Below are 26,966 nucleotides of genomic sequence, written 5' to 3'. Positions count from 1 at the left end.
CTCGGTCACCTCTTTTCCGCATTGACGGCACTTTGAACAGTGGACGTTACATTTCAGATGTGCGACCCGTGGCTGTACCCTTCATTCGATCCCTGCGAAACCCTACATTTCAGCAGGATAATGCTCGACCGCATGTTGCAGGTCCTGTACGGACGTTTCTGGATACAGAAAATCTTCGACTGCTGCCTGGCAAGCAAATTCTCCAGATCTCTCATCAATTGAAAACGTCTGATCAATGGTGGCGGAGCAATTGGCTCGTCACAATGCGCCAGCCATTACTCCTGTGCTATCGTGTTGAAGCTGCTTTGGCAGCTGTACCTGTACACGCCATCCAGGCTCTGTTTGACTCGATGCCCAGGCGTATCAAGGCCGTTATTACGGCCAGAGGTGGTTGTTCTGGGTTCTGATTTCTCGATATCTATGCACCCAAATTGCGTAAAAATGTAATCACATGTCAGTTCTAGTATAATATATTTGTCCAATGAATACCCGTATATCACCTGCATTTCTTCATGGTGTAACAGTTCTAATGGCCAGTAGTGTACTTACACGGTGCGCCTGTGTGACTAGTAGCCATTCCTCGCCAGGTGACGCTGCATTCGCCTGGACGGGCTTATGTCGCTAGTAGTTCGGTGGCCACAATGCTCTGAATTATCAGTCTGTGTCTCCACATACAGCAATGGTCGTCCAGCAGTGTCAGTTGGGCTGGTGGAGGAATGGAACGTCCTACCTGAACAGCTCCTTAGAAACCTTGTGGCCAGCACTGGAGCATGTTCCACAGCAAGCATCGGTCTAGAGCATGTATCCGCGGTGATCACACACGCTATTACGAAACACTTATGGTTTTTTGCAATGTCTGGGGAGCCTTCTTAAATCGCGATGATATCAGTCTTTGAATTAAAGTGTCATTTCTGTTCCTCTCATTGCGTATTTCATTCAGTTACCTTGAATACTCTATTGTAGCATTTCTGCCTGTACATCGTCCAATTGTTATCGAGCTATGTTAGTTGGCAGTGACACTCATGAGTAAATGAGAAAGTTACTTTCCTCCTTTCCTCATTTTGCACACCTGTGTAAATGAACAGTGTTAAAAGCTTGTGGCTCCTCAGTTTGTTTACTACTTATTACGGTTCTAAGAAAAATTTTAGGAAGATAAATTCATATTCTCAGCGGGTCAATACTGGTGTAGAGACCATTTAGTTTTGACGAGTTACCTCCCACTCCCGATACCTTAAAGAATCCGTCGCGTAATCCCCACTGCACTCCCTTTTTACTTTATATGCAGTTTATGTGGCATAACATTTTAATCAATTTTATATCGCTTATTGTTGCGAGGAAGACTGATAAAATACGATTCTCACTATTAGTTTCTGCAGTTGAAAATATTGTAACTTCATGTCCTTTGACCTTTTATGTGGGGAAACGTACAGCACCGAAAGATTTCCTGCTGTTGACGTACAATCTTTAATTTGCAAACTATTTTTATATAACACTGATCTGACTTGTTAGATATGGACCACGGTATCATTACCGTAACTAATTATGGAATTAAAAAAATGCCCTTCGCTACTTTCATCTCTTGAATGCACAGAAAATTACTCTTATTGCCTGTACGGAAGTTACAGTATGTCATGTTCACTAAACATAAAAGCTGCAGTGGATTGTTTTTTTTTTTAATATATGAACACTAATAACTGCAACGACAAACATGAGAGCATGAAACTAAAAAAAATTAAATTTGATTATTATGTTATTAGCAAGAACTGGTTTTGCACAGCAGTCTTTGATCACACACAAGTAAAACTTTACCACTCATGGATTATTTACGAAACTGATAACATGATAGCAGCTGCCCATGTCCATCTGAAAATGACATAATAAAATCCACAACTTCCCTCTGAAGCCTCAAGGAAGCTGAAAGAGAGAATTTTAATGTACCGTTACCTACCGGCTAAACTGCGGGAAAACTGCTTTCATTCCATTTAATTTGAATTTGCTCTACAATCGCCGCTCGGCTCCGCGTCATGAAAAATTAGTAATATGCTGATAACGGCTAAGAATGTGGAATTAAATCTTTGGCAAGCTAGCAATAAATTATTATAGGTAATAATTTTAACAATTTCTATATTCAAAAAAATCAACATAAATTGAAAGTACACACCTTTTACAAATATCAACCTCCAATGGCGTCTTTCTCGATCAAAGGACAAACGAAGGCTACCTACGCATTCCAACGAGCGTCACAAGCTCTTACAACTTTACCAGGCTCTTACAACTTTAACGGCTACAAGACGACAGAGAGAGTAAGGTTTTAACCTCCACTATTTATAGGCAATTTAATAAGCATCTTTGTATTTACTTTTCATTATCTGCTTTGATACATACTTTCGCCGATCATAGACGTTATTTGTTAAATATAGATACATAGATATTGCACAAACATAAAAATGAAAAACTGTTATTTCCTTTTATACATAATCTACAACCATTCATACAGTAATGAAATAATAATAATACAGATAAATATTTATTTTTATTAATTTATTTTATTTGTTACAACGATTTTGTAAATGTCTTACCAGGAGACGTCACAAATCGAATTCCCGTACCAAACGTTTAATTACATTACAATTGAGTTAATGTGTTACATATTAAGCAATAAGGTTACAAGTGAGAAAACTGTTGAAATCATGTCTGACGTTGTTGGAAGTCGCTAAGTGCTTTAATTTCGAAGTATTGGATCGATATAGTCAGGGTGATACGCGAGCCGTGAGTTACACAACCTCGAGACATGTACACGCATTCCAACTGTAATACTTGTCTTAGTATGTTAAACCTTCGACATAAAATTATGCCTCTTAATGAGAAGAGTATGACGGCATTTTAAGTTTCGAAATTTGGTCAGTAATTATGTGAATTTCTGAAAAACCAATTTTTTTCGCTGCCGGAAGCAGGTAGACAGGTCACCTGCAACTGGGTCTGTCCGCCGTTTACTAATATCGATTCCAAGTGACGTGCGCTGCGCCGGCCCTTACGCTGTCTATCGACAAATGTCACCCTATCGCTGGCAAATTATTTCTCGTCCTGATAATTCCAATCAGACGTCCGGACGCAAGCAGTCGCGCGTAACACGTGACTAACTGTTTGTTGCAGCGACCCCTCGGTGCACGCGCTGCAGTTCCTGGACGTGATCAACATGAAGGACCCCACCCAGAAGTCGCACTTCTACCGCAACACGCTCAAAGACGTGCTGCCCTACGTGCCCAGGGTGAGTACTGGCCCACCTTCCAAGACTGTAGGGTAAAATGACTTTTTTTTCAAATAATAATATCAATATTTATAACTCTTGGTTCAAGAATCATGAAAGAAGGTTGTATACATGGAAGAACCCTGGAGATACTAAATTATGTAGCTATTAGATTATATAGATTATACTAGATTATATAGATACTAGATTATATAATGGTAAGACAGAGATTTAGGAACCAGGTTTTAAATTCTAAGACACTTCCAGGGGCAGATGTGGACTCTTACCACAATCTATTGGTTATGAACTGTAGATCAAAACTAAAGAAACTACAAAAAGGTGGGAATTTAAGGAGATGGGACTTGGATAAACTGACTAAACCAGAGGTCGTACAGAGTTTCAGGGAGAGCATAAGGGAACAATTGACAGTAATGGGGGAAAGAAATACAGTAGAAGAATGGGTAGCTTTGAGGGATGAAACAGTGAAGGCAGCAGAGGATCAAATAGGTAAAAAGACGAGGGCTAGTAGAAACCCTTGGGTAATATAAGAAATACTGAATGTAATTTATGAAAGGAGAAAATATGAAAATGCAATAAATGAAGCAGGCAAAAAGGAATACAAACGTCTCAAAAATGAGATCGACAAGAAGTGCAAAATGGCTAAGCAGGGATGGCTAGAGGACAAATGTAAGGATGTAGAGGCTTATCTCACTAGGGGTAAGATAGATACTGCCTCTTGGAACATTAAAGAGACCTTTGGAGAAAAGAGAACCACTTGTGTGAAGGGAAAGCAGAAAGGTGGAAGGAGTATATAGAGGGTCTATACAAGGGCGATGTACTTGTGGACAATATTATGGAAATGGAAGAGAATGTACATGAAGATGAAATGGGAGATATGATACTGCGTGAAGGGTTTGACAAAGCACTGAAAGACCTGAGTCGAAACAAGGCCCCCAGAGTAGACAACATTCCATTAGAACTACTAACAGCCTTGGGAGAGCCAGTCCTGACAAAACTCTACCATCTGGTGATCAAGATGTATCAGACAGGCGAAATTCCCTCAGACTTCAAGAAGAATACAATAATTCCAATCCCAAAGAAAGCAGGTGTTGACAGAAGTGAAAATTACCGAACTATCAGTTTAATAAGTCACAGTTGAAAAATACTAACGCGAATTGTTTACAGATGAATGGAAAAACTGATAGAAGCCGACCTCGGGGAAATACTGGAACACGTGAGGCAATATTGACCTCACGACTCACCTTACAAGAAAGATTAAAGAAAGGCAAACCTACGTATCTAGCATTTGTAGACTTACAGAAAGCTTTTGACAAAGTTGACTAGAATACTCTCTTTCAAATTCTAAATGTGGCTGGGGTAAAATACAGGGCGAGAAAGACTGAGCAAGCAGTAAAGTAAACAAAAGAAAAATCGGAGTAGGTATTAAATTCCATAGAGAGGAAATAAAAATTTTGAGGTTTTTCCAATGACATTCTAATTCTGTCAGAGACAGCAAAGGACTTGGAAGAGCAGTTGAACGGAATGGATAGTGTCTTGAAAGGAGGGTATAAGATGAACATCAACAAAAGCAAACGAAGGATAATGGAATGTAGTCGAATGAAGTCGGGTGACACTGAGGGAAATACATTAGGAAATGAAGCACTTAAAGTACTAAAGGAGTTTTGGTATTTGGGGAGCAAAATAACTGATGATGGTCGAAGTAGAGGGGATATAAATTATAGATTGTCAATGGCAAGGAAAGCGTTTCTGAAGAAGAGAAATTTGTTAACAGCGAGTATAGATTTAAGAGTCAGGAAGCCGTTTCTGAAAGTATTTATATGGAGTGTAGCCATATATGGAAGTGAAACGTGGACGATAAATAGTTTGGACAAGAAGAGAATAGAAGCTTTCGAAATGTGGTGCTACAGAAGAATGCTGAAGATTAGATGGGTAGATCACATAACTAATGAGGAGGTATTGAATATAATCGGGGAGAAGAGGAGCTTGTAGCACAACTTGACTAGAAGAAGAGATCGGTTGGTAGGACATGTTCTGAGACATCGAGCGATCACCAATTTAGTATTGACGGGCAGCGTGGAGGGTAAAAATCGTAGAGGGAGACCAAGAGATGAATACACTAAGCAGATTCAGAAGGATGTAGGCTCCAGTTGGTACTGGGAGACGAAGAAGCTTGCACAGGATAGAGTAGCATGGAGAGCTGCATCAAACCAGTCTCAGGACTGAAGACCACAACAACAATATCAATAGTTATATACACTCCTGGAAATTGAAATAAGAACACCGTGAATTCATTGTCCCAGGAAGGGGAAACTTTATTGACACATTCCTGGGGACAGATACATCACATGATCACACTGACAGAACCACAGGCACATAGACACAGGCAACAGAGCATGCACAATGTCGGCACTAGTACAGTGTATATCCACCTTTCGCAGCAATGCAGGCTGCTATTCTCCCATTGAGACGATCGTAGAGATGCTGGATGTAGTCTGTGGAACGGCTTGCCATGCCATTTCCACCTGGCGCCTCAGTTGGACAAGTGTTCGTGCTGGACGTGCAGACGAATGGAGACGTGTCGTCTTCAGCGATGAGAGTCGCTTCTGCCTTGGTGCCAATGATGGTCGTATGCGTGTTTGGCGCCGTGCAGGTGAGCGCCACAATCAGGACTGCATACGACCGAGGCACAGGGCCAACACCCGGCATCATGGTGTGGGGAGCGATCTCCTACACTGGCCGTACACCTCTGGTGATCGTCGAGGGGACACTGAATAGTGCACGGTACATCCAAACCGTCATCGAACCCATCGTTCTACCATTAATGACCGGCAAGGGAACTTGCTGTTCCAACAGGACAATGCACGTCCGCATGTATCCCGTGCCACCCAACGTGCTCTAGAAGGTGTAAGTCAACTACCCTGGCCAGCAAGATCTCCGGATCTGTCCCCCATTGAGCATGTTTGGGACTGGATGAAGCGTCGTCTCACGCGGTCTGCACGTCCAGTACGAACGCTGGTCCAACTGAGGCGCCAGGTGGAAATGGCATGGCAAGCCGTTCCACAGACTACATCCAGCATCTCTACGATCGTCTCCATGGGAGAATAGCAGCCTGCATTGCTGCGAAAGGTGGATATACACTGTACTAGTGCCGACATTGTGCATGCTCTGTTGCCTGTGTCTATGTGCCTGTGGTTCTGTCACTGTGATCATGTGATGTATCTGACCCCAGGAATGTGTTAATAAAGTTTCCCCTTCCTGGGACAACGAAATCACGGTGTTCTTATTTCAATTTTCAGGAGTGTAGTTTCTGGAGAGCCGAAGCGAGTTAATGAAAACTCGAGTGATAGATTTCGCTGTGATGCCTTTTGTAGGCAGGGTTTCTACACAGTATTCGACTGTGTCACTTACAGACGATACATACTGGTAGCCTTCCAGTTCCAGGAGGGGCATGATGATGCTCAAGTGTCACGTGCCGGAATCGAGCATGCAGTATGCCGAAGCAGTCGAGGGGAGCTTGTGCACGGCGACCAATCATGCTACGTTGGCACATCAGGCACATTGCAACCAGATCCAGGCAATCACGTTTGACAATCGGCCAAACACACCATCTGGTTACAAGCCACACTGTTGTTTGAACAATCAGTTGATCTAGGTTGTGAAACTAGTCGAAGATTGGACAGTTTAAGTACTTAGGCGATGATAGGTCGTATTTCATTCTTTGAGAAGTCACAGAGGATTCGGGCGTCAGTGCCGCGAAGCCCTCATTGTCCGATGAGCAAATTAGATGTGTCACTGTTAAGTAAATCTGTGATGGATGGATCATGGTCTTGTTCGTCCACCAGCGTGGCATAGTCGAGGAGGTGTCAAATAGCTCTGATCCACGAAAGATAGTCGGCGATGATGATGTTGGCTCCATGTAGATGAGAGATGTCCGTTGTGTACTGTGCGATGAGATAGAGGTGGCAAAAGCGGCTGGGCTTTACATCCGTCGATGGTTGTCATACGGAATCGGCGAGTGGTTTGTGGTCTGTATGGATCACAACATGTCTGCCTTCGATATCTTCACTGAAATATCGAACTTCTTCGTACACTGCAAGTAACACGATCGAACATGGATCATTTTGACCAATGTTCGATCCATTTTTTCAGATGTGACTGTCTTGGAGAAGAAGCGAAGTGGTTGCATTTCACTTGCCACTACCTGTTACAAAACACCCTGACGGCCGAATCGCTAACGTCCGTTGTGGCAGTGAGTTGCGCGTCTGGTTTCCAGTGTTCCGTATTTGGCATGCTCGATTGCAGCTTGAATATTAGCAGCCCACAGAAGTTTCCTCTTTCCTTTTGCATTCGGTCCAGCGAGAGCCTAATTGAAAGGAGCCTGGATCGCCGCCGCTTGCAGTAGTTGGTGTTAGTAAAAGTTTAAGATGTCTAAAAAACATTGTAGTTTGTGATGATTCTGTGGGGTTAGGTACTGGAGGTACTGGAAAGAGCTCCATGGGATTGATACCATCGTCATTGAGGAGATGTCCGTGAACGGTCACCTCAGCCCTTTGCACCTGAGATTTCTCTTCTTTAATGACCACCCCGCATCTTGGAGACTAGTGAGAACTATATCGAGATGCTGTTCATGAACTTAGGAGGTGGCAGAAATTTTTTTGCGGTAGACGATACGCTTTGATTCTTTGTCGACGTAGCCGTCCTAATCTTTGACTCTTTGTTGCCATTGTCAGCTGTGTCAGTAAAAGATGACGGTGGATAAACAACGTGGAGTGTGAACCTTGACCATGAGAAGTGAACCATTTGTGTTTCATAGTCGTCTCATAATAACGAAAAATGTGTTGTATGAAATTAATGAGTTTACTGTTGTTTTTTTTATAATCCTGGTTAAGACGAATAATTTTCTTTTATTGCATGTCTTTTGTTTATGTTGATATGTTCCTTTTCAAGAATCTTACGTACCAAATTTATAAAATTTGTATGTCATGGTCCACCAATGGTCCACCAATTAAAAAATGTATTATATGTATTTTGCACCCAAGTAAAAAATAATGGGTATCGGTATTGAAGAGTTTGAAACGTACTTCGGTGTGCGCTGTAAAGCGTCCTCTTATATTATTATGTTTTGCTATTGTTATTGTTAGAAAAATCTTTATTCAGTCGGTCGTCGAAATTTTGAAACAGAAGTTATTGTGGATGTCGCGTAATAAGTATTTCGCGTAAAGCGCTGTTGCGACACAGGCAAAGATCAATTGTGGAAACTAAGCCACTGAATACTACAAATAATGTTATTAAAGAATATGGCCGACTGACTACACCAAATAAGAGGGCACGAACATTCGCGAATGAGTGGTCAAAAATAAATAAATAAGCGTTAATACTGTGTCGGAAATTAGTGTTAAATATAGTTACGCTTGTACACACTCAAATATATGCGAACATACGAACGGGATAGAGGTACGTACATTTTGAGTGCAATCATCCCCCGTGGCCTGGATAAAAAGAATTACAGTTAAATGCATTTACTCATCTTAAAACGTAAAAGCGTGGACTTCGAAATTAAATGAAAACAAAGACTGCAGGTTCTGAATGTCACGGCAAAAATTTTAAAATTGACGGTAGCGGCCACAAAAGGAAAAAGATGAACACATTCACGTACCTCTAATGTTGAGCAGCGTCGCCGTGAAGATCGTCGCCTCCATCTAAATTCTCTGAATAAAATTAAAGTAATAGTAATAATTTTCCAGAATTTCAGGATCTGGGACCCATGGTATCACAAAAGACGAAATTGCTCTGCTTGAAAATCACTTGCATTATTTCACCCAATTTTATCAGTAAGAAATGGCGCAACGCGTCTTAACACTAGGAGAGGATAACAGCGAAAGGTAACTTATTCTAAAACTAATAAACGAAGAGCGTAAAGCTTCTTTTGTTCAGCAAATGCTTTACACATTAATCTCTGGTAGTTGAACTAGTGTCTATATATTCATAAAACAATTTTATATAAAACTTCCTGGCAGATTAAAACTGTGTGCCGGACCGAGGAACGAACTCGGGACCTTTGCCTTTCGCAGGCAAGTGCTCTACCACCATTTTTTATTATTTTTTTTTCTTCACCAGGAACAGGGTAAATGAACAAAAGATCTTTATTGGTACAAACTTAAATACAAGAAAAATGCCATCCTTCCGGCGAAAATAACACAAGACATGATACTCGTATAAGGTGAGCAAGTTTTTTTAGTATGAACAAGGTGTGGAAAAAAAACTAATAATACTGATGGAAGCTAAGAGGTGTAAAGCAATTTACAGTGGAGTGAGGGAAAAACCAGTGTTTATCTGGTGTAGTGCATAAAAGAAAGGAGGCGTGTGTCCATGCGCCTACTCCACTATGGGTTACAATGTAGAAAGCAGCGCGAGGGGTCTCAGATGTCATCAGGGGGGGCGGGAGTGCTGTCGGCGTGTGGTACCATCCAACTGAGCGGGGGTGACGTAAAGATCGCGTGTAGGTAATTAGCGAAGAAGGCGCGGTAGCGCGGTCGCTGTTCGATTTCGCTGTGGGCGGTTTGTAAGTACTGCCAGAAATCAAGGCGTGATTTGTCGCCATCATTATACATGTAGGTGATGGTCCATCCCTTGACCCATACAATCGCATGATTTTTGGTGGCGGGGAAATAAGTATTCTCAGGATGGATAAAAGTCCATGGGTCAATCGAGTCCGGCGGAACACGGAGGTAACAGGCAACGAACTGTCGGGCATGTTTCCAGACGTCACTGGTGGCAGCACAAGTCAGTTGATGGACATCGTCATCCATGAGGTGGCACATGGAGCAGAGTGGAGAGTCCTTTAGTCCTATGGCGTGAAGACGATGATTTGTGGCGAATTTTTCATTTGCGACCTGGTACCATGTTGTCCGGACTTTGGAGGGAAGAAAAGGCTGGTGGATGTGACGCCAAACCGTGGGCCACCGCGTGGACGGATGTCGCAGTTCGATATTGTTGCTGGATATGGAACGAAGGAGTGGGGTGTAAAAATCTTTAGGTCGAGGAGAACGCGTGGTCGGTAAGTGTGTGAGAGCATAACTGAAGTCGACGATGAAATCAGAAATGTGCGTCAGATGGTGCTTGATGTGTCCGACTGGTACTGGTGGTGTTATGGTCGCGGGCACAAGAATTTCCAGCAAGCTGCGCGTAAGGGAGGTGCCCCCGTGCCACTGCTTGTGCATGGTGGACATGTATAAGGACGCCGCGCGGAGTCGCACATTGACAAGACCGAGGCCACCCGCTCGCGGGGGAAGGGTGAGCGTGTCGTAGCGGACCTTAAAGAGCGTACCAGCCGTAAGGAAGTATCCGAAGGCAGCCTGGAGGCTACGTCCAATAGTTGATGGCAGCGGGAGGACCTGTGCAATGTGGACCATTCTGGACGCCACATGTTGATTGAGGTATTGGACACGTTGTAAAGAATCGAGTCGTCGGAGAAGATTTTGTCGCACCGTCGTGCGGATGGTTTGAAGAGCACGCCGAAAATTGATGGCAGCGGAGCGGCGCACGGTGGAGGTGAAAATGATACCAAGGTATCGTAGTTTCTGTACACACGGGAGAGGTGCTAAGTCGTCGTGTGAGAGGCCGCGTCCAATGGGCATCGCCGCGGATTTAGTCACATTCATGTTACTGCCCGCTGCAGTGCCGTACGTTGATATCAAATCAAGTACCGTGTGTGTTTCACTCTGTGAGCGGATCAAGAGGAGGAGGTCGTCCGCATACGCACGACATCGAAAACTGTGCTGTCGCAAAGTGAGACCAGAAAGGTGGCTCGTCAGACTCCCGATGAGTGGCTCCAGGCTGATGGCATAGAGTAGGGTCGAAAGTGGGCAGCCTTGCCGTACGGAACGTCGGATCGCCACTGGTCCTGCCACACGGCCATTAACCTGAATCAGCGATTCGGCGGTGCCGTACAGGCGTCGGATTACGTCGATAAAGGCTGGTGGAAAACCCATGCGGTTCATCACGGAGAACAGAAAAGGATGCCGCACTTTGTCGAATGCGCTGTCAAAATCAATGGCAACCACTGCGGCGCGGAGTCTGCACGCCGCTGCCAGTGCAATTAAATCGCGACATTCTCCTGTGGCCGTTTGTACATTAACTGACCCGCCCGGAGTTGTCTGTTCCGGGGATCGAATGCTAGGCAGGACCTTGCGGCATCGCGTTGCCAGGAGGCGTGTAAAAATTTTACAGTCTGCGTTAAGCAGAGTCAGGGGACGGTAATGTGCTGTCGTCACACCTGGTGTCGGTTTGTGGATGGGTATAATAATTCCCGTGACGAAGGACGGCGGTACGCCGTTCCCCATCGTCAGCAGTTCATGAAACATCGTTGTCCACCGTGACGCCATTAGTGTGAAGAAAGCGCGATAAAATTCTATCGGCAATCCGTCGACGCCAGGTGACTTATTCAGAGCACCTTTTTTGATTGCATCGTGGGTTTCGTCACGCGTAATGGGCTCCATCAGCTCATCCGCTTCGTCGCTGGTGAGGGTGCGAGTTACGTGTGGTAACACAGACTCCTCAGCGTGGTTGTTGGTAGACTCCTCCTGGTACATTGTGCGGTAGTGGTCAACAAAGGCACTGACGATTTCGGCCTGGCAAGTGACGTGCTGGCCGCGACAGGTTGTGATCTCGGTGATGAGTTGTTGTCGCCGATGTTTCCTATCGGAGGCGATACGATGCATGGTCGGATGTTCCTGTTCCGCCGAATCTTGATATCGGGTTCGCACCATAGCCCCCTGCAGTCGACGGTGTGTCAAAGTTACAATTTGGGCCTTAATCCTGCTGCGTTCCCTCTGGGTGTCGGGTGTGGGCGGTTGGGCGTCCAGGTCGCGGAGAACGGCGTAGAAATAGTCGGTAGTGTGCCGGCGCCACATAGCAACTTCCTTTCCATACTGAATCAAAGTACGTCGAATGGCAGGTTTGGCATATTCCAGCCACCAGGTCAAGGTCGTGCAGTATTTAGGTAAGCGACGTTCACAGGTGGCCCATGTCTCGGTGACACGTTGAAGACATTCGGGATCATGAAGATGGGAGGTGTTTAGCTTCCACGGTACACGACTACGCCAGACCACTTGCTTGGGGAAGAGAATGTTGCAGATGTAGGCACAGTGGTCCGAAAAGGCCAGGGGCCAAAGTTCTGCACCTTGGACTGCAGGTGTGAGTTCCCGAGAGACGTAAATTCTGTCCAGGCGGCTCGCGGAGTGACTCGTTTTGTAAGTATGTCCAGGGGCGTCGCCGTGCTGAACTTCCCAAGTGTCGCGGAGCAACAGATCTCGGACGACAAGTAGCAGTTCTTGACAGGTGTTGTAGTGGGGCACTTGATCTTTAGGGTGCAAGACACAATTAAAATCACCCCCAAACAAGTAATGGTCGCAGCGTCCAAGAAACAGAGGAGCGATTTCTTCTGAATAGAAGAGTGCCCTGTCGCGTCTGCGGGTGGAGCCCGACGGAGCGTAAATGTTGACGATACGCCTCCCCATGACGGTGACGGCCATGCCTCTGGCAGATGGAAGGTATGTGATATCGGCCACTGGAATGCCTTCTCTGGCGTAGATGGCTACGCCGCGTCCCAGGTGGTCACCAGGAGAAGGATAAGTGTTATATCCCGCGACGTCTGGAAGTGTGGCCAAGTGTACTTCCTGTAGTAGTGCTATATCGACGTCTGACGCCCATATCATCTCTCGCAGCAGTTGAAGTTTCACGGGTGAGCTGATGGTGTTAGTGTTGATCGTCGCTATTCGGTAGGTTTGGAGCCGTCCCCCGCCGTGAAGGGGAACTCCACCGGCGGAGGATGAAGAGGGGCGAGGCAACGGCGAGTCGTGCCGTGCGCCACCTGACGGCGTTATCAGCGGCGTAACGATGCTTCCGTCTGGGGTAACTCTGTCCCCAGCGTGTGGTCCGGGTCCTCATCGACGTCCTCGCTCCACACCATTGAGGGCGCTGTCGTTGTGATGGTCGTACGTTCCACTTCGGTCGTAGAGGCGGAGGACGTCTCGGCGGCAGTAGCATCGGTGGAGTCCATTGGTTCAGGAGCACCTGAGCGAGCCAGTAGAGTTGGCATCGAAACATCCACAGTCGGCGTCATGTTGTCGTCATTCGTATCGTCGTGTAGGTTCTCTGAGGCCTCGTCGTGTCGGACGGCCTCTGGAGCATCAGGGGGAGGTGTGATCCGTCTCGTTCCGAGACCGTACGACGCCTCCTCTTGCGCCTCTTAGGTGAACGTTGTTTGCGGGTTCGTCCCTCTGTGTCGGAAGACGGAAGGGAGTCGCGTCGCTCTGAGAGGAAGGCCGTCGCGGGAACGTCAAATGAAGGGGTGTCCATATGTTCAGGCTGGTGGCTGTCGGAAGTCGTCGCTGTTGGTAGTGGCGCCGTAGTAGCGTCTGGCTTTGAGCGCGACGTGTCGGCCCCGGCCGTATCCATAGCAGCTGGAAGGGTCACCGGTACATGGTCCGATGAGCGGCGGCCGGTGGGAGGAGAAGAGAGTGCCGATGCGTAGGTGATCGGTAAAATCGTCGTCGGAGCCGTAGGTGCCACGGTAGCGCCTGGCAATTGGGTGATCCGTCGCTGAAGACACTCAGATCTGAGGTGGCCTTCTTTTCCGCACCCGGAACAGGTCTTGGGTTGGCCGTCGTATATGACAACCGCTCGGCACCCGCTAATTTGCAGGTAAGATGGCATGTGGCGATGGAGGTCGATGGTGATCTGCCGTACACCGTTAAGAACGGGGTACGTTTGGAATTGCGCCCAGCGTTCGGCAGTGTGGCCATGTACAGTGGCATAGGGGCGGAAAGCCGCGATAACGTCTTCCGCCGGTAGCTCGAACGGGAGTTCGAAAACTCGTATGGTGCGCATTCCTAAGCCGGCATGGTCGACAGTGACCGCTCCGACATTGCCGTCGGCGTGGCAAAAGCGTAATCCATGGTTGGTGTCACGAAGTATTCTTTCACACACCGCGTCGTTGACAACTTTCACGTACACAGTACTGCTTAATATGGACAAATGGATGCCCAAGATGTCGGAAGCTGGGATCTTAGCAACGTCGCGTAGGAAGCGTTCCACTTCCAAGGCCTTTGGTCGTGCGTAATCGTTGCAGAAGTTGAATCGTAAAGTTGATTTTCGAAAACGATTGGCCATGGCTCTAGTGCACGTAAGCGACACGTAAGTGACGGCCGCTGAAATGTAAACAACAGCGAGAGCGCGCGCTCCGCAGGCGGAAACAAAAACACGTCCGCACTGCACGGCGGAGAAAGCCGGACTGTCCTGAGCTACCCAAGCACGACTCTAGCCCCGTCCTCACAGCTTTAATTCCGCCAGTACCTCGTCTCCTACCTTCCAAACTTCACAGAAGCTCTCCTGCGAACCTTGCAGAACTAGCATTCCTGGAAGAAACGGTATTGCGGAGACATGGCTTAGCCACAGCTTGGAGGATGTTTCTAGAATGAAATTTTCACTCTACAGCGGAGTGTGCGCTGATATGAAACTTTCTGGCAGATTAAAACTGTGTGCCAGAACGAGACTCGTACTCGGGACCTTTGCCTTTCGCTGGCAAGTGCTCTACCAAGCTGTGAGGATGGGGCGAGAGTCGTGCTTGGGTAGCTCAGCTGGTAGAGCACTTGCCCGCGAAAGGCAAACGTCCCGAGTTCGAGTCTCGGTCCGGCACACAGTTTTAATCTGCCAGAAAGTTTCATATCAGCCCACACTCCGCTGTAGAGTGAAAATTTCATTCTAGAAAACGCCAAAGGAAAAAAGGTTGAATAATACGGCTTTAGATGTAAATATTTACTGTGTCTAAATATGTTGAGCCGTTACGGACAATATTAATAGGTAGAGTTATTGGACACGATGAAGTAATTCCAATTGCAAAACAAGTCGAACTGAGCCACTTGAGCAATTCGCGTTTATTCCAAGATCCTATCTACCACGCGTTTTAAATTCTGTAACCTTACCTCGCATGCGCGGCTGCGAAGTGTAAACCCTTTTAAACGCTGCCGCAGAGTTCAAACACGCTCCGAGAGCTCTCGTCAGACTCTGTGCAGTGGGCCCCGGACTGTAACAATACCACAGGCACAGCAGGTATTTGCTCAACAAACAAGGCCAGCCGCGGCAAATACTATCCCTGTTGTGTTTTAACCGGCCGACCGCCTGCATCCACACTGTTACGGCCCGCATAAACGCATCGCCCGACGCAATGGGCAACTTGCGTAACCTAACCTTTCTCGTCTTTTTTTTTTTTTTTTTTTTTAATTTACAATGCTTTGTTAAATTCTTCTCATGTACAGATGCGATGAGATGCATGTCTTGTCGATTTGACCCCCCCCCCCCCCCAACTGTCTGGCACCACTCGCTTTCTCTCTCTGTCTCATTTCTCTTCTCTCCTCTTCTTCTTCTTCTTCTTCTTCTTCTTCTTCTCTCTCTCTCTCTCTCTCTCTCTCTTCTCTTCTCTCTTTTTCACGTTCTCTGTCTCTGTCATACTCTTTATGTTACTGTCTCTTTCCTCTCTCTCTCTCTCTGTCTCTCTCTCTCTCTCTCTCTCTCTCTCTCTCTCTCTCTCTCTCTCTCTCTCTCTCTCTCTCACTCCCTCTCTCACTGTGTAATACGCGATTAAGGTCTGTCTTACCAACATTAATCGCTTCCTCTTCTATCTCAATAGCAAATCGAGCGAGTGAAAACGTGTAATCTATATTACTTTCAAATAATCTGTGCCAGAGATATGCGATGGTCACTTCAGAATTGTTTTTCAATCTTCAACGAATAGCACTTTTGTAAATTTGCTCAGTAGATTCCTTATATGATCCGACTCGTCTTACAAAGACGTCCATTTAAGGCACCTGAGCGCCTCTACTGCAATTTCAAATGAGCTGTAATTACTAGCAGAGCGTCTCTGTGTCCATCAGATTTTTTTTATTGTGTGGCTAATATCATATTAAACAAGAATACTTTTTTTCTTTAACAATACAATTACACGTAGTCTATTTAACACAAAGAACAATTTCATCATTAGAAGTTAATTAAATTTGCCGTTTTTACAAAGCACAGAACGTCACATGCATACATCCAATTGTTGAATATACTCAACTGATGGTTTTGTTTGCCATTAGGAAGCCCCCGAATCGCCAGGGAATGATCGTTTCGGATGCGCATCTAAGAGATATGAACAGTTCTGCACCACCACAACCACAGCTGACTCTGTTATTAACCGCTATTTGTACATTGAGTCAGCACTTCTTCCGCTGTTGGTTCTTATCATGTTGAATGCAAATCAAGTCTTGAGATCCGACGTCTGCAGTTAAGACTGCTCGGTAAGAACTCAAAACGCGGGGGCAGTACTCCAGAATTGAGCGCAGTAACGTTATGTATGCGTTTCCTTTAAAAATAAACTACGGTATCTCGGTATCCCCCCCCCCCCCCCAATAAAAACTTTCCATACGCCTTCCTTGCTACGGACTTCATGGATTCGTTTTCATGTCATATCACTTCGTGCGCTTACGTATTTAAATGACGCCATAGTGTCCAGGTGATTTCTGGTAATGTTGTCAGCTCCTACGAGGTGCGACAATAAAGAAATGAGACTGGTGTGAAAAAAAATGTTGCTTGCCGTTTTAGGCAAGTTTAGTGTTGTCTCCTTCAAAGTAGTTCCCTTCTGACTGCACACACTTTTTCCACCGCTTCTGCCACTGACGGTAACATTTCTGGAACTCATCTTCTATAATATCCTCCAAGACCTTAGTCACAGCTTTTTGGACAGCTTGTGTTATTTGGAAATGGTGTCCCTTGACCGCCATTTTGACTCTTGGAAAAAGAAAAAAGTCGCACGGAGCGATATCTGGTGAATAAGGTGGCTTCTGGTGAATAAGGTGGCTGTAGTAGTACTGAAATTTGTTTTGAGGTTAAAAATTTCTGTACTGACACAGCAGTATCGGACGGCGCTTTATTGTGACGCAGAATCCAATTATCAGCACTGTTGGCACGGACTCGAAAAATTCTTTTACGAAGTCTTTCTAAAATTTCTTTGTAGTAATATTGGTACACTGTTTGTCCAGGAGGGTCAATTCCCTTGGAATCAAAGAAGCACACAAGCATGCATTTCACTTTTGACTTTGACATGCGAGCTTTTTTTTTCCTCTGGGTGATTCCCTTTGAGCACAATTTAAAACTTCGGCGTTTTGTCTCTGGATCGTACTGAAAACCAACATTTATCACCAGTGATAATGCCGCTCAACTATTCTGGATTAATTTCCGTTTGCTCTAACAGATCGGCTGCCGCATTTTTTCGTGTTCGTCAATGTTGTGGTGTGAGATTTTTGGGGATCATTTTTGCACAAATCTTTCTCATACCAGGATATTCAGTTATTACTAGACGAACCGTTTCTCGATTGATGTTCAGTTCTTCCGCAATCATTTTCACAGATGATCTTCGATCAGATCGTATGAGTTCACACACCCTGGCCAAGTTGACATCCGTCCGTGAGGTTGATTGTCGTCCACTGCGATCTTCATGTTCAACATTCGTTCTGCCTTCACCAAACATTTTATGCCAACGAAAAACTTGATCTCTTGACATAACCCCTCCCCCCCCCCCCCCCTCCAAAAGCCTTCTGAAGCTTACCGTAAGTTGTCGTCGCGTTTTCACACAATTTAACACAAAAAGAAATGGCATACCATTGTGGAATATTATGAGGTTCCATTTCCGTGACGAGAAACTGAAACACTTGTTAACTTATTACAGCACATCTCACGACTGAGCAGTTGCACCGATGTACTGCTTGAACTAGAAGCAGCTTATAGACCAAGGTCATAAATATTGTGCGTACTATAACATTTCAGCTCCTCAACACCAAATTAAAACGTTCCACTTCAATTTGTTTGCACTTATAGCGATCCCAGCTTCCTCAACCAAATTAAAACGTTGCATTAGGAGGTGTCTGCTTCGTGCAAAAGGTCTTGAGTTCATATTGACGACAACAAGTAATTCTTCATTACAGACGTTTATTTACGAACAGAACTGACAGACTTCACAGACTCAACAACTGACTCTCAGAGCTAACTGCACTGCATATCCGAACTGGCAACTGACAACTCCTAGGTGTATTAATATCTTTCCAAACAATGAGAGTCTTTGAGAATGTTTTGTTTACAATACGATAGCAATTCACGACTTAAAACTAAATTAGACATTACAGAATTTTAGTACAGATTAAAGTACGAAAAAGGATCAGTACATATAAATTCTTACAAGCATAATTTCCAAATAGATTTTATAACATTTTTCTACCAGCTTCTAGATAACCTTCACCAGATTTGTACCGATGTTTCCAGAAATATCTTGACATTTGATTCTGGATATTTCTTGAGTGATTTAGAACAACTATTTATATGTAAAATGATTTAAATCGTGTTTCAAAACGTAAATAAATCTTTTTAGCAATATTTCATGATACAAATCGTCTTTCGAAATTAGGTTATGAAACAGTTTTTACAAGTTTTCGTATTTTTGCGATCATAATATAGAATTTCTCCATAGAAAGTTCCAGAAGTGTGCATTAAACGTTCATTTACAGACTTTCTCTTTAGCTGGTGAGTTTTTAAAAGTATCTTGTCCATATTATACGAAATAATTTAGCTCAAAACTGATAATTTATACAATTAATCAGAGCTACAGCAAACAGTGAGTTTTTCTTTTACAAAATGAAATAAAATTACAAAATTGAATGAAAATAGGTTACTAACACTAATATATATTTACATTAATTCTATTTTTGTTCCTTCTGTGCAAAATGTCCTAATATTGACACAGTACAATATTTAAACATCACCAAAGTTTCCCTTTACATTTTGCATATCTGTATCGACATCCCCTAAAAGTCTACAGTATCGAATACTTCAATATGTCCCAATATGTCCTGTAATGTTACACTACGCAAGCCTGCAGGGTTGCCACATCTTGCAAAGAAAATCAGTCTCATTACCTTATTGTCGCACCTCATATTATTCGTCCTTTATGACCTGTCTAAGCATTATGTTGCATTCATCTGTGTGTAAGGAAAGCAGCCCTTCAGTATACCAAGTGGAGATATTGGAAGTCTTCCTGTAGACAGCAGCCTCGATAGCGTGAACTCTACCTAGTGGACTGTAATATACTCAAACCTGTCAGCCAGATAATATATAAAACATATAGAATCTTGCATTCCTTAAGCTATGTGTCAAACGAAGGAACATAAGTTGACAATAGACGAGACTGTTTCGCTATTTCTCCTAGTCATTCACGACAATGGGATATACTGTGTTGTAATCTCTACTCTTTCCATAAATCCGATGTGGACTGCGACTTCTCACTCCATTCCAAATCTATTGGTTCAGAGGGAAGTCCTTTTGCTCGTCAAAACCTACATGTTTACATAATGAAAGTTTGTTATCAGGCAACATGACAGACATCTTTGATAACTACATAAAAGTACTTGCCGTTATCCGTCTCTTTCCATATCAGTGTTTTAATATACACATACGTTATCAACTTTCTTCGTGTCACTCAAGTTTTCGTACTTGGTTCCTCTCTCAGAGCCGGCCGCTGTGACCGAGCCGTTCTAGGCGCTTCAATCCGGAAACGTGCTGCTGCTGCTACAGTCCCAGGTTCGAATCCTGCCTCGGGCATGGATGTGTGTGGTGTCCTTAGGTTAGTTAGGTTTAATTAGTTCTAAGTCTAGGGGACTGATGACCTCAGATGTTAGCCGGCCGGGGTGGCCGAGGGGTTCTAGGCGCTACAGTCTGGAACCTGCCTCGGGCACGGATGTGTATGATGTTCTTAGGTTAGTTAGGTTTAAGTAGTTCTAAGTTCTAGGGGACTGATGACCTCAGAAGTTAAGTCCCATAGTTCTCAGAGCCATTTGAACCAACCTCAGATGTTAAGCCCCATAGTGCTTAGAGCCATTTGAATCTCTCTCAAAAATTATCCCCAGCGTTACTATGTTGTTGTTGTTGTGGTCTTCAGTCCTGAAACTGGTTTGATGCAGCTCTCCATGCTACTCTATCCTGTGCAAGCTTCTTCATCTCCCAGTACCTACTGCAACCTACGTCCTTCTGAATCTGCTTAGTGTAGTCATCTCTTGGTCTCCCTCTACGATTTTTACCCTCCACGCTGCCCTCCAATACTAAATTGGTGATACCTTGATGACTCAGAACATGTCCTACCAACCGATCCCTTCTTCTGGTCAAGTTGTGCCACAAACTTCTCTTCTCCCCAATCCGATTCAATACTTCCTCATTAGTTATGTGATCTACCCATCTAATCTTCAGCATTCTTCTGTAGCACCACATTTCGAAAGCTTCTATTCTCTTCTTGTCCAAATTATTTATCGTCCATGATTCACTTCCATACATGGCTACACTCCATACTAATACTTTCAGAAATGACTTCCTGACACTTAAATCTATACTCGATGTCAACAAACTTCTCTTCTTCAGAAACGCTTTCCTTGCCATTGCCAGTCTAAATTTTATATCCTCTCTACTTCGACCATCATCAGTTATTTTGCTCCCCAAATAGCAAAACTCCTTTACTACTTTAAGTGTCTCACTTCCTAATCTAATTCCCTCAGCATCACCCGACTTAATTCGACTACATTCCATTATCCTCGTTTTGCTTTTGTTGATGGTCATCTTATATCCTCCTTTCAAGACACTATCCATTCCGTTCAACTGCTCTTCCAAGTCCTTTGCTGTCTCTGACAGAATTACGATGTCATCGGCGAACCTCAAAGTTTTTATTTCTACTCCATGGATTTTAATACCTACTCCGAATTTTTCTTTTGTTTCCTTTACTGCTTGCTCAATATACAGATTGAATAACATAGGGGATAGGCTACAACCCTGTCTTACTCACTTCCCCACCACTGCTTCCCTTTCATGCCCCTCGACTCTTATAACTGCCATCTGGTTTCTGTACAAATTGTAAATAGCCTTTCGCTCCCTGTATTTTACCCCTGCCACCTTCAGAATTTGAAAGAGAGTATTCCAGTCAACATTGTCAAAAGCTTTCTCTAAGTCTACAAATGCTACAAACGTAGGTTTGCCTTTTCTTAATCTAGCTTCTAAGATAAGCCGTAGGGTCAGTATTGCCTCACGTGTTCCAACATTTCTACGGAATCCAAACTGATCTTCCCCGAGGTCGGCTTCTACCAGTTTTTCCATTCGTCTGTAAAGAACTCGCGTTAGTATTTTACAGCTGTGACTTATTAAACTGATAGTTCGGTAATTTTCACATCTGTCAACACCTGCTTTCTTTGGGATTGGAATTATTATATTCTTCCTGAAGTCTGAGGGTATTTCGCCTGTCTCATACATCTTGCTCACCAGATGGTAGAGTTTTGTCAGGACTGGCTCTCCCAAGGCCGTCAGTAGTTCCAATGGAATGTTGTCGACTGCGGGGGCCTTGTTTCGACTCAGGTCTTTCAGTGCTATGTCAAACTCTTCACGCAGTATCGTATCTCCCATTTCATCTTCATCTACATCCTCTTCCATTTCCATAATATTGTCCTCAAGTACATCGCCCTTGTATTAACCCTCTATATACTCCTTCCACCTTTCTGCTTTCCCTTCTTTGGTTAGAACTGGGTTTCCATCTGAGCTCTTAATATTCATACAAGTGGTCCTCTTTTCTCCAAAGGTCTCTTTAATTTTCCTGTAGGCTGTATCTATCTTACCTCTAGTGAGATAAGCCTCTACATCCTTACATTTGTCCTCTAGCCATCCCTGCTTAGCCATTTTGCACTTCCTGTCGATTTCATTTTTGAGACGTTTGTATTCCTTTTTGCCTTCTTCATTTACTGCATTTTTATATTTTCTCCTTTCATCAATTAAATTCAATATTTCTTCTGTTACCCAAGGATTTCTACTAGCCCTCGTCTTTTTACCTACTTGATCCTCTGCTCCCTTCACTACTTCATCCCTCAAAGCTACCCATTCTTCTTCTATTGTATTTCTTTCCCCCATTCCTGTCAATTGTTCCCTTATGCTCACCTTGAAACTCCGTACAACCTCTGGTTCTTTTAATTTATCCAGGTCCCATCTCCTTAAATTCCCACCTTTTTGCAGTTTCTTCAGTTTTAATCTACAGGTCATAACCAATAGATTGTGGTCAGAGTCCACATCTGCCCCTGGAAATGTCTTACTATTTAAAACCTGGTTCCTAAATCTCTGTCGTACCATTATATAATCTATCTGAAACCTGTCAGTATCTCCAGGCTTCTTCCATGTATACAGCCTTCTTTTATGATTCTTGAACCAAGTGTTACCTATGATTAAGCTGTGCTCTTTGCAAAATTCTACCAGGCGGCTTCCTCTTTCATTTCTTTGCCCCAGTCCATATTGACCTACTACGTTTCCTTCTCTCCCTTTACCGAATTCCAGTCACCCATGACTATTAAATTTTCGTCACCCTTCACTACCTGAATAATTTCTTTTATTTGATCATACATTTCTTCAATTTCTTCGTCATCTGCAGAGCTAGTTGGCATATAAACTTGTACTACTGTAGTAGGTGTGGGCTTCGTATCTATCTTGGCCACAATAATGCGTTCACTATGCTGTTTGTAGTAGCTTACCCGCATTCCTATTTTCCTATTCATTATTAAACCTACTCCTGCATTACCCCTATTTGATTTTGTGTTTATAACCCTGTAGTCACCTGACCAGAAGTCTTGTTCCTCTTGCCACCGAACTTCACTAATTCCCACTATATCTAACTTTAACCTATCCATTTCCCTTTTTAAATTTTCTAACCTACCTGTCCGATTAAGGGATCTGACATTCCACGCTCCGACCCGTAGAACGCCAGTTTTCTTTCTCCTGATAACGACATCCTCTTGAGTAGTCCCCGCCCGGAGATCCGAATGGGGGATTATTTTACCTCCGGAATATCTTACCCAAGAGGATGCCATCATCATTTAATCATACAGTAAAGCTGCATGCCCTCGGGAAGAATTACGGCTGTAGTTTCCCCTTGCTTTCAGCCGTTCGCAGTACCAGCACAGCAAGGCTGTTTTGGTTATTGTTACAAGGCCAGATCAGTCAATCATCCAGACTGTTGCCCCTGCAAGTACTGAAAAGGCTGCTGCCCCTCTTCAGGAACCACACGTTTGTCTGGCCTCTCAACAGATACCCCTCCGTTGTGGTTGCACCTACGGTACGGCTATCTGTATCGCTGAGGCACGCAAGCCTCCCCACCAGCGGCAAGGTCCATGGTTCATGAGGGGGGAGCGTTACTATATTTGTTGAAATTCAGTAGCACCTCTTATGCATGAGAGACGTAACAGGTTTTGAGACACATGGCTTCCGAAAACTAATCCAGCAAAAATGAATATGAACAGTCACAACCACAATACACATTTTTTATGGTTACCGGTTTCGGTCTCTTTTAGACCATCTTCAGATCTTAAACCACGATGGTAGATGGTGGCTGTGAACAGAGCAGGCGCTACACCTACACTTATTGTAACCGGTAAACTTTTATAAAACTTTATAGCGGTTTTGACTTTTCATAATCATTTTTAAGTGATAAATAAAGCGCTATACTCCAGAGAGACTTGTTCTCAAAAATCATTAATCCACCAAATCCTCAAATGACAACACTGCCTTCTTTTCGACAGTTTCTATGAAAATCCTTCTGAAGCAACTCAAACTTCAGAGTCTATACACTATATGATCAAAAGTATCCGGAACCACCAAAAACATACGGTTTTTTTCTTATTAGGTGCATTGTGCTACCACCTATTGCCAGGTACTCCATATCCGCGACCTCAGCAGTCATTAGACATCGTGAGAGAACAGAATGGGAGCTCCGCGGAACTCACTGACTTCGAACGTGGTCAGCTGATTGGGTTTCACTTGTGTAATACATCTGTACGCGAGATTGCTACACTCCTAAACATCACTAGGTCTACTGCTTCCGATGCGATAGTGAAGTGAAAACGTGAAGGGTCACGTACAACACAAAAGCGTACAGGCCAACCTCGTCTATTGACTGACAAAGACCGCCGACAGATGAAGAGAGATACACAATGTGGCGATTCGAAGGCAGGGTGTGGGTATGGCGAATGCCCTGTGAATGTCATCCGCCATAGTGTGTAGTGCTACAGTAATATTCGGAGGCGGTGGTGTTATGGTATGGTCGTGTTTTTCATGGAGTTGGGTTGCACCCGTTGTTGTTTTGCGTGGCACTATCACAGCACAGTCCTACATTGATGTTTTAAGCACCTTCTAGCTTCTCACTGTTGAAGAGCAATTCGGGGATGGCGATTGCATCTTTCAACACGATCGACCACCTGTGGATAATGCACGGGCTGTGGCGGAGTGGTTACACGACAATAACATCCCGGTAATAGACTGGTCTGCACAGAGTCCTGACCTGAACCCTATAGAGCACCTTTGGGATGTTTTGGAACGCCGTCTTCGTGCCAAGCCTCACCGACCGACATCGATACCTCTCCTCAATGCAGCACTCCGTGAAGAACGGGCTGCCTTTCGCCAGGAAACCTTCCAGCACCTGATTGAGCGTGTGCCTGCGAGAGTGGAAGCTGTCATCAAGGCAAAGGATGGGTCAACACCATATTGAATTGCAACATTACTGAAGGAGGGCGCCACGAACTTGTAAGTCATTTTCTTCCAGGTATCCGGATACTTTTGATCATAGCCGGCCAGCGTGGCCGTGCGGTTCTAGGCGCTTCAGTCTGGAACCGCGTGACCGCTACGGTCGCAGGTACGAATCCTGCCTCGGGCATGGATGTGTGTGCTGTTCTTAGGTTAGTTAGGTTTAAGTAGTTCTAAGTTCTATGGGACTGATGACCACAGAAGTTAAGTCCCATAGTGCTCAGAGCCATTTGAACCATTTTTGATCGTATGGTGTATATAAGGTCGAAATACATCCGCACAGTGAATTTATTTTAGCGAAGCGACAGCGTTCTACATATTTTCCACATATCTGGAACATCTTTTCTTCCCCTTGTGTTTGTAGTTAACTGAACGTAGCCTATTTCGTGTCAATTGCAACAAAATACACTCCTGGAAATGGAAAAAAGAACACATTGACACCGGTGTGTCAGACCCACCATACTTGCTCCGGACACTGCGAGAGGGCTGTACAAGCAATGATCACACGCACGGCACAGCGGACACACCAGGAACCGCGGTGTTGACTGTCTAATGGCGCTAGCTGCGCAGCATTTGTGCACCGCCGCCGTCAGTGTCAGCCAGTTTGCTGTGGCATACGGAGCTCCATCGCAGTCTTTAACACTGGTAGCATGCCGCGGCAGCGTGGACGTGAACCGTATGTGCAGTTGACGGACTTTGAGCGAGGGCGTATAGTGGGCATGCGGGAGGCCGGGTGGACGTACCGCCGAATTGCTCAACACGTGGGGCATGAGGTCTCCACAGGATATCGATGTTGTCGCCAGTGGTCGGCGGAAGGTGCACGTGCCCGTCGACCTGGGACCGGACCGCAGCGACGCACGGATGCACGCCAAGACCGTAGGATCCTACGCAATGCCGTAGGGGACCGCACCGCCACTTCCCAGCAAATTAGGGACACTGTTGCTCCTGGGGTATCGGCGAGGACCATTCGCAACCGTCTCCATGTAGCTGGGCTACGGTCCCGCACACCGTTAGGCCGTCTTCCGCTCACGCCGCAACATCGTGCAGCCCGCCTCCAGTGGTGTCGCAACAGGCGTGAATGGAGGGACGAATGGAGACGTGTCGTCTTCAGCGATGAGAGTCCCTTCTGCCTTGGTGCCAATGATGGTCGTATGCGTGTTTGGCGCCGTGCAGGTGAGCGCCACAATCAGGACTGCATACGACCGAGGCACACAGGGCCAACACCCAGCATCATGGTGTGGGGAGCGATCTCCTACACTGGCCGTACACCTCTGGTGATCGTCGAGGGGACACTGAATAGTGCACGGTACATCCAAACCGACATCGAACCCATCGTTCTACCATTCCTAGACCGGCAAGGGAACTTGCTGTTCCAACAGGACAATGCACGTCCGCATGTACCCCGTGCCACCCAACGTGCTCTAGAAGGTGTAAGTCAACTACCCTGGCCAGCAAGATCTCCGGATCTGTCCCCCATGGAGCATGTTTGGGACTGGATGAAGCGTCGTCTCACGCGGTCTGCACGTCCAGCACGAACGCTGGTCCAACTGATGCGCCATGTGGAGATGGCATGGCAAGCCGTTCCACAGGACTACATCCAGCATCTCTACGATCGTCTCCATGGGAGAATAGCAGCCTGCATTGCTGCGATAGGTGGATATACACTGTACTAGGGCCGACATTGTGCATGCTCTGTTGCCTGTGTCTATGTGCCTGTGGTTCTGTCAGTGTGATCATGTGATGTATCTGACCCCAGGAATGTGTCAATAAAGTTTCCCCTTCCTGGGACAATGAATTCACGGTGTTCTTATTTCAATTTCCAGGAGTGTATATGGTTTTACATAACCAGCAGAACAGTGTGAAACAAACTGCCTTTATCAGGAAATTGAAGCCTAGCAGGGGTGCAAAACTCTGCTGCAACATATAAATACCTGTTGGTACTGTGTCTTCAATGTCTGTCCGCACTTCCTCGACTTATCTGCAGTGTGGTTGCGAGTATGCTGTGCTCAAACATATGAAC

At 45.1% G+C, this 26,966-nt stretch overlaps 1 protein-coding gene across 1 annotated transcript in view; it reads left to right on the top strand.

Annotated features, from left to right (window-relative positions):
• Positions 1–26,966, top strand: part of LOC126267614 (SCY1-like protein 2) — a 966,784-nt gene that overhangs the window by 695,702 nt on the left and 244,116 nt on the right. The window contains exon 9 of the mRNA XM_049972914.1: positions 3,154–3,268. Coding sequence (XP_049828871.1) covers positions 3,154–3,268 — 115 coding nt within the window. The remainder of the gene's footprint in view (positions 1–3,153; positions 3,269–26,966) is intronic.

The sequence above is a fragment of the Schistocerca gregaria genome, chromosome 4 (genome assembly GCF_023897955.1).
Source record: "Schistocerca gregaria isolate iqSchGreg1 chromosome 4, iqSchGreg1.2, whole genome shotgun sequence".
NCBI lineage: Eukaryota > Metazoa > Arthropoda > Insecta > Orthoptera > Acrididae > Schistocerca > Schistocerca gregaria.
The sequence above is the reverse complement of the archived record's forward strand: the minus strand, read 5'-3'. Positions and strand labels throughout refer to the sequence as shown.